The sequence below is a fragment of the Acinonyx jubatus genome, chromosome A1 (genome assembly GCF_027475565.1).
Source record: "Acinonyx jubatus isolate Ajub_Pintada_27869175 chromosome A1, VMU_Ajub_asm_v1.0, whole genome shotgun sequence".
Taxonomy (NCBI): Eukaryota; Metazoa; Chordata; class Mammalia; order Carnivora; family Felidae; genus Acinonyx; species Acinonyx jubatus.
Genome location: NC_069380.1, coordinates 84,494,684 through 84,503,534, shown reverse-complemented (window position 1 = coordinate 84,503,534; position 8,851 = coordinate 84,494,684). Strand labels below are relative to the sequence as shown.

The 8,851-nt window shown below is 34.6% G+C and overlaps 1 protein-coding gene across 1 annotated transcript; it reads right to left on the bottom strand.

Moving 5' to 3' along the window:
- Positions 1-7,662: 7,662 nt before the first annotated feature.
- Positions 7,663-8,601, bottom strand: LOC106974903 (olfactory receptor 2AJ1). The gene has a single exon (XM_015072200.3). The coding sequence runs from the start codon at positions 8,599-8,601 to the stop codon at positions 7,663-7,665; it is 939 nt and encodes a 312-aa protein (XP_014927686.3).
- Positions 8,602-8,851: the final 250 nt, after the last annotated feature.

The window sequence follows — 8,851 nt, the reverse complement described above, 5'->3', positions numbered from 1 at the left end:
AGTCCTTGGCCGTGATTTCTTCTTGACCTTTCTTTGGGGGAGAATTCCTCCGTTTTTTTTTTTTTTTTCATTTTGGTTCAGTTTCTGTCTTTTTTGTGTGTTTTAACAGCTTGTTATGGTTTCCACACCTGAGAGTACTATTGTATTAAAAGGGGATCATACACTTTTGAGGTCCTGGCCCTCCAGGAAGTGTTTCTGGTACATGCTGTGTGCACTTTGCTTTTGCATGTTGGCTTCTCTTTCCCACTGGTCAGTCCTCTGCAGAGTTCCTTCTCGCTTGCAGTGGTCGAATGTTTGGACCTTTAAGTAGGTGTGCTTTCATTGTTTGTTGAAGTAGCCCTGGAAAATAAAAGGGTGGGGAAGTCTGAAACCATAAAAAGAAAAAAAAAAAGGGAAGGGAACAGACACAACAACAACAAACAGAGATTCAAAAATCTATAAGGCTTATTTCCAAGGAAAAAGAAAAGAAAAAAAGGGGGGCAATAAAAGAGAAAAGAAGGAAAAATAAAAATTAATAATAATAATAATAATAATAAAGCCTGAACCACCCTCCCCCAAAAGATTAAATGACCAAAAAAAAAATCAGAAACTATGAGCCTGATTCCAAAAGAAAATAAGGGGAAAAAAAGAAAAACAAAGAGTTGTCTGTTGGTGCCTGGGGATGGTGGCTTTTCTGGTCTGGAGGAGAGGCTGGCTGAAGTGGCTGAGACTCAGTCTTTCCCCAGTAAATAAGCACTTGTTAGACACGGAGTAACTGGATTTGGTAAAAGTGGGTCTTTCCTCCTCAAGGGCCACTATGTTGCTCTCTGAAGTCCCAGCATGTTGGTGTTGGAAGAAAATGGCATCCCCTCATCTCTCATTTCCAGACCAGGGATCTCAACCCTCAATGTACATCATAATTAATGGTATATTCATCAAGAAAATCTAACAACTGTAAATATTTATGCCCACAACTTGGAGCACAGAATGTATAAATAAATTAATAAAAAGCATAATGAAAGTCATTAACAAGAATACAATAATTGTAAGAGACTTTAACACCCCCTGATAACAATGGACAGATCATCTAAGCAGAGAATCAGCAAAAATCAATGGCTTTTAATGAAACACTGGACCAGATAGTCTTAACAAATATACTCAGAACATTCCATCTTAAAAGAGCAGAATACACTTTCTTCTCTAGTGCACATGGAACATTCTCCAGAATACATCTCATAGTGGGTCACAGATCAGCCATCAAGAAGTACAAAAATATTGAGATCATATCATGCATATTTTAAGACCACAAACCTATGAAACTTGAAGTCAACCACAAGAATAAATTTGGGAAGCCCATAAATACTTGGAGGATAAATAAAATCTTACTAGGAAATAAATGGGCTAAACAGGAATTTAAAAAGGAAATAAAAAAGTACATTGAAGCAAATAAAAATGAAACTATGGCAGTCCCAATTTAAGATGCAGCAAAGGCCCAAGAGGGGAGTGTATTGCAATACAGACCTCCCTAAAGAAGCTAGAAAGATCTTAAATATACAACCTAAACTTACATCTAAAGGAGCTAGAAAAGGAACAGCAAATAAAGCCTAAAGTCAGCAGAAGAAGGAAAACAATAAAGATTACAGCAGAGATAAACAATATAGAAACAAAACAAAAGGAAAAAAAAACAGTACAAAATATCAACAAAATTAAGAGATGATTCTTAGAGGGGGCACCTGGGTGGCTCAATTGGTTAACCACTGGACTTCAGCTGCAGTCATGATCTCATGGTTCATGGGTTCAAGCCCCACTTTGGGCTCTGTGCTGACAGCTCAGAGCCTGGATTCTGCTTCAGATTCTCTGTGTGTGTCTCTCTCTGCCCCTTCTCAGTTCATGCTCTGTCTCTTTCAAACATAAATAAACATGTAATTTTTTAAAGAGATGGTTCTTAGAAAGAATTAATGAAATTTGTAAACCCTTAATGAGACTTATCAAACAGAAAACAGAATAGACCCCAATAGATAAAATCACAAATGAAAAAGAGATCATAACCAACACCATAGAAGTACAAAAGTATAAGAGAATACTATGAAAAATTATATGCCAACAAACTGGACAATCTGTAACAAATGGACAATTTCCTATAGACTGACAGACTACCAAAACTGAAATCGGAAGAAATAAACAATTTGAACACCCATAACCAACAAATAAATTGAATCAGTTATCCAAAATCTCCCAAGAAATAAATTCTAGGGCCCGATGGCTTCCCAGGGAAATTCTACCAGACTTTTAGAGAAGAGTTAAAAGAGGTTCTTCCCAAACTATTCAAAAAAAAAAAAAAAAAAAAAAAGAAATGGAAGGAAAACTTCCAAACTATTAGATCCAGCATTATCTTGATCCAAAACCAAAGGCCCCACTAAACAGGAGAATTAATTACAAGACAATATCCCTGATGAATATGGATGCAAAAATTCTCAACAAGATACTCCCAAATTGGATCCAGTGGTACATTAAAAGACTTATTCACCTTGATCAAGTGGAACTTATACCTGGGAATTCAATAAATTCAGAAAAAAGCACTAGATGAATGTGGTATCCTTTCATGATTAAAAAAAAGTCTTAAATAGGTATAGAATTATCATAACTCAAAACAAATTTATATAACAATCTCACATATAACTTTATATTCAATAGTGAAATATTTTTCTCTAAAATCAGAAACAAAACAGAGGTGCCCATCCTTACCAATCCTATTCAAAAGGTAATGGAAATCATAGCCAGAACAAACAAACAAGGGGGAAAAAACATCCTATTTGCAACAGAATATGTAATATTTTATTTGTTTGCATATGTTGTAAACTTATATACAGAAAATCCCAAAGAGTCCACTAGAAACTTATTGGAATTAATCAACAATTATAGTAAAATAGTTGAATACAAACCAACGTAGCGAAAATATTTGTGTTTGGGTGCCTGGGTGGCTCAGTCAGTTAAGCATCTGTCTAGATCATAATCTCATAGTTTGTGAGTTTGAATTCCGTGTTGGTTAGCACAGAACATGATTGGGATAATCTCTCCCTCTCTCTGCCCCTCCATAGCTTTCTTGTTTTCTCAAAATAAATAAGTAAAATTAAAAATAAATTATTTGTATTTGTATAAACAACAGAACATTAAAAAATAAAGAAAAAAATCTGATTCATAATCGCATCAAAAAGAATTCAAACCTTTGAAATACACTTAACCAAGGAAGTTAAAGGTCTACATATAAATGAATGTAAGAGTTTTATTTAAAAAATGATGAATGTACAGGGGCTACTGGGTGGCTCAGATGGTTAACTGTCTGATTTTTGGCTCAGGTCATGATCTCCCAGTTCCTGAGTTCAAGCCTCACATTGGGCTCTACGCCGAAAGTACAGAGATTGGTTGGGAATCTCTCTCTCTCTCTCTCTCTCTCTCTCTCTCTCTCTCTCTCTCTCTTTCTCTCTCTCTCTGCCCCTACCCCACTCACACATGATCTCTTTCTTTCTCTCTCTCTCAAATAAACATTAAAAAATTAAAAATTAAAAAAATTAAAAATGATGAATATACAGAAAAATGAAAACATTTCATTTTACTGGGTTGGAAGAATTAATATTGGTACGTACTCATCATACTAATAGCTATCTATAGATTGAATGCAATTCTTAAAAATTCCAATGACATTTTTCATAGAAATAGCATAAGTAGTTCTAAAATTTGTATGGAGACAGAAAAACCAAATAGCCTAAGCAATCCTGAGAAACAACAAGAATGAAGGTTTCATAGTTTCTGATTTTAACCTATACTACAAGTTTGTTGTAATTTGTATTTGTAATTTGTAATGTGTTGTATTTGGAAATACAAATAATGCTATAGTCACAATAGGGCACTGGTATAAAAATAGAAACATAGACCAATAGAACAGAATTGAGAGTCTAGAAATAAACCCTTACATATATGGTCATCTAATATTTAGCAAGGATTCCAAGAATATTCAAAGGAGAAAAAAGAGTCTCTTCAATAAATAATATTGAGAAAAAATTATAGCTTTGAGTAGAAGAAATTGGACCCCATATTATGCCAGCCATAAAATTTAACTCAATACATGTTAAGGGTTGAAATATACTATTCCAAACCATAAAACTCCTAGAAGAAAATATAAGACAAAAAGCTCTGTACCCAGTGTTTCCTGGGTACAATACCAAAAGTCCAAGCATCAAAACAAAAAATGAATGTGATTACTAAAACCCTTTTGCATAACAAAAGAAACAACCAAGAACATAAAAAAGCATCCTACAGAATGGGAGCATATATTTGCTAATCATGAATAATAGGTAATATACAAATTATTTAAAAAAAAACTAATTCAGCTCAATGGCAGAAATAAATCTGATTAAGAAGTTGGCAACAGAAGTGGGTAGACATTTTCCAAAAATGACATACAAATGATCACCAGGTGCACAAAAAGATGCTTAATCACTAGTCGTTAGTATAAGAAATGTATAGCAAAACTAGAATGAATTTCACTTCACATGTGTTAGATTGGCTATCATCAAAATGACATAAGATAACAAGTGTTGGCAAATATATGGAAAAGGAAATCCTGGTGCTGTGTTGGTGGGAATGTAAATTGGTTCAGCTGCTACATTATGATCCAGCAATCCCAGTTCTGGGTTTGTATCAAAGGAAAACAAAAACAGAATATCAAAGATATAGACCTCCCATGTTCACAATAGCCTAGATAATAGAGACAACCTAAGTGTCTATAAATGAATGAATGAATGGATGATGGGTGGATGGATGGATGGGTGCATGGATGAATGAATGAAGAAAGAAGATGCAGTATATGATATTTATGGTGTGTGTATATAGAATACTTATTTAATATAAAATATTCAGTTAAATTGATATAATAAAATGAATACCTCATTATATGTAGTCTAATTTTTATTACTGATAAAATCATATGAATTAATTTTTCATTAAGAAACTTTTGTGGGGCACCTGGGTGGCTGAGTCAGTTCAGTGTCAGCCTTCAGCTCAGGTCATGATCTCACAGTTCATGGGTTTGAGCCCTGTGTTTGGCCCTGTGAGTATAGCTCAGAGCCTGTAGCTTGCTTAAGATTCTGTGTTTCCCTCTTTCTCCCTGCCCCTTCCTTACTCACACTCTGTCTCTCTCTCTCAAAAACAAGTAGACATTAAAAAAATGTTCCTTTGCAATAATTTTTAGAATAAAATGGTAAAAATTTTATAAATATAAATCTATGTGCATATATAAGACATAATTTTAAAGATTCACTTATTTAATACTATGTATTTCCTTCTAGCACAGGATGAGTACTTTCATTTTACCACAATTAATGTATATATACAAGTGTATGTATATATATTTCTCACTTCAGTAACAAAGGTTTCAAAACAAACTATTGAATGAACATTGAATATTTAAAGTAACATTTGGAAATTTTTCATTCCTTTTTAGAAACTTCCAGGAGAGGGTAAAGTGATACATATAGCTGTATTAGTCGTTGATTTAATGTAATGATGAAATTTTGCTTCCCAAATTCCCTCTTAATTAAGCTTGAAAGGAAGTGAGAACAAAAGTTGCTTGTGCTTGCTAGACTGTTTTTGGTCCCTCTCTACATCTCTCTGTACAGAGGCATAGCCCTCTGGCTCAGATTTTCACAATAAAAAATGATCCAGAAGTACTAAGACAAAGATGCAATGGGTGCATGGAGATTCTTACATGCAGTACTTGCTAACATTATTGTGTAAGAAAACATGGGTCATGGATTTCAAAATTAGGTGTTTTCACTATTTAGAATCCATATTAATAGGAATTGAATGCTATTTTTAAATAACTTTTAATAAATGCTATTCATAGTAATTTCATTAACTAAATATTTAATGCATGAAGTATATTAAATGTATTACATATGTATTCTTGTATTAAATTACACACTTAGTAATATAAATAATACACACTGAAACAATACTTTAAATTATAAAAATACATTAATTGATTTTTCTGTTTTGAGACATAGTTGATATAATTATACTATACTTAGGTGTACAGCATAATAATTCAATATATATATATACATATATATATAATATGTATATAGTAAAATTATCACAAAAAGTTTAGTTACCATCTATAATCACCCATAGTTACAATTCATTTTCTTCTGATAAGAACTTCTAAAACCTACTCTGTTAGCAATTTCCTATGTACAAATGTACAATAGAAAATTGGTAACTAGAGTCACCATGCTGTTCATTACATTGCAGAACTTACTTACTTTTTAACTTATAAATTTTATAACTAGAAGTTTTTACCTTGTGAACACTTGCACCTATTTTGTCTACATTTTTATGCATTTTTGATAGCAGGTTGTAATATTGGAATTATATTTTACTCTTTCATGAGATACAAAAGTTCTGTGAAAAGGTGTCATAGACTCTGGGTCTTCAGTTCTTTCTTGTCCAGCAAGAAAGTGGGACACAGGATTAAAAATGCAAGAGATGGCTAATGTCCAGGAGAAGACAGAAGCCCTGATTAAGGGTCTTTGCTCTGTTTTTATTAGGATCAGAAGGGTTATAAACATGGTGATGGACATGGACAAAGAGACAATGAAACTGAACATTAACTCATGGGCATGGAGGGAAAGAGGGTTTTGAAAATATGTGGGATTAGAGGTTTGGGTTAATACAAAACAAAATCCTGGCACCTGGGAGAAGGTTGTTTACAGCACATTCAGTGAGGCCCTATGTCTTTTTACCTAAACTGGCTCAGGGGAGGAGATATACAGAGCATACTACCTCAGGGTCAGCAAGGCACCATTCTTTAGCTCCACTATGGGCAACTTTGCCCTGCAGTCACTATAGCCCTATTTACCTGTTTACCTAATTTTATCCTCCCTTCCTGTGAAAGCAGCTTTCTGCTATAGTACTAAGTTGGGGGAGCACTTCTGCCCTGAATACCTAATCTTGTTTACCTCATCTTGGATGTTTTGATCATTAGACTCCCTATTCCTACACTTTTGTCCTACACTGGGACCTTTGCCTCACTTTACCTATTCTTATTTACCTAATCTTGTTTACCCAAACTTGGGTGTGTACACCCTATGACTTTCTAATTCTTTATGCCTTTTTAACCCATCAATGCAGGCTCAGGGAATTCCTAAGCTTATTCCCCACACAAAGGTAGGTAGATCCCATAAAATGTGACTGTATTATAAAAGATAATTTTTTATAATTTCTTAGAATTTTAGAGGGAAGACACAATATATTTTTAGATGTATGTGTTTATTTAAAAAAAAAATTAAATGTTTACTTATTTTTGAGAGAGAGACAGAGTGCAAGCAGGTGAGGGGCAGAGAAAGAGGGAGACACATAACCCAAAGCAGCTCCAGGCTCTGAGCCATCAGAACAGAGTCTTATGTGGGGCTCGAACCCACAAACCACAAGATCATGACCTGAGCCGAAGTCAGACACTGAACCAACTGAGCCACCCAGGTGCTCTTAGATGTATGTGTTTGTGAAACTTTATTATTATCAGGGTTTTGGAGATATCCACTTCTTTCCATGCTTAATGGTATAGAAACTTATTTTGTCTCTATATTAATATAGAAAACACACACTTCAAGTATTTTTCTTACTATTTTAATGGAGAAAGTTACTTTTGAGCATATTTTTCATTGCCTCAAGGACATCTTTATTCCTAAAGCTGTAGATTATAGGGTTGAATGTAGGTGTGAGGATGGTATAGAATATTGCCAAAGACTTGTCCTGGCCTGGAGTGTGGTATGATTTGGGTCTCATGTATGTGAAAATAAATGGCCCATAATACATTGTGACCACCATCATGTGGAAGGAACAGGTAGAAAATGACTTTTTCCGTGCTTCTGATGATTTCATTTGAAATACAGTAATGAGAATTTGGACATAAGAAGCAACGATTAGGGAGAAAGGGACAAGCAGAAAAATTAAGCCACTTACATAAATTCCTCGTTCATAGAGTGTTGTGTCCACACAGGACAACTTCAACATGGCAGGGACTTCACAGAAAAAGTGATCAATAGCTCTTGAGGCACAGAAGGGAAAGTGGAGTGCATAAGCTGTGTGGACTATGGAGTTGACAGTCCCAATAAGCCAGGACCCTCTAGCCATGACAATGCAGACATAGTCATTCATAAGAATGGGATAGTGCAATGGATGACAGATGGCTACATAGCGATCATAAGACATTGCTGCCAGGAGAAGGCACTCACCACCCAGGAGAGTGAGGGATAGAAATACCTGGAAGCCACAACCTACAAATGAAATAGTTCTGCTGCCTGACAGAAAGTCAGTGACCATTTTGGGAACAATGTTGGAAACATGCAAGATGTCCATAAAAGAGAGATGGCTCAGCAGGAAATACATCGGAGTGTGGAGTCTTGAGTCCCTGAGGATAAGGAGGATTATGACTGTGTTTTCTGTTACAGTCATAATAAAAATGATGAATAGAAAGGAAAAGAAAACTAGACTTGATTGAGAAGAAGAGAAGAGTCCCAAAAGAATAAAATCACTGGTGAAAGTGTGATTTTCATGTCCCATCATGAATGTCTCTCTTTTTCCTAAAGTAGAAAATAAAATAGAGCTAAAATAGAGTAGTGTAAATATTAAACTCATTTACATTTAGATGCACAATAAAATGAGAGTTAGTGACGCATATTTTGCAATTAAAGTTAATGGAATGTCAACCAGTTTTTGAAGTGGGCTTGTTTCACAACATGGTCATTTATTTGTTTGAATCAACTGATGATATTGAGTACATTGAGTGAGCTATTTACTCCATGTAGTCTCATAG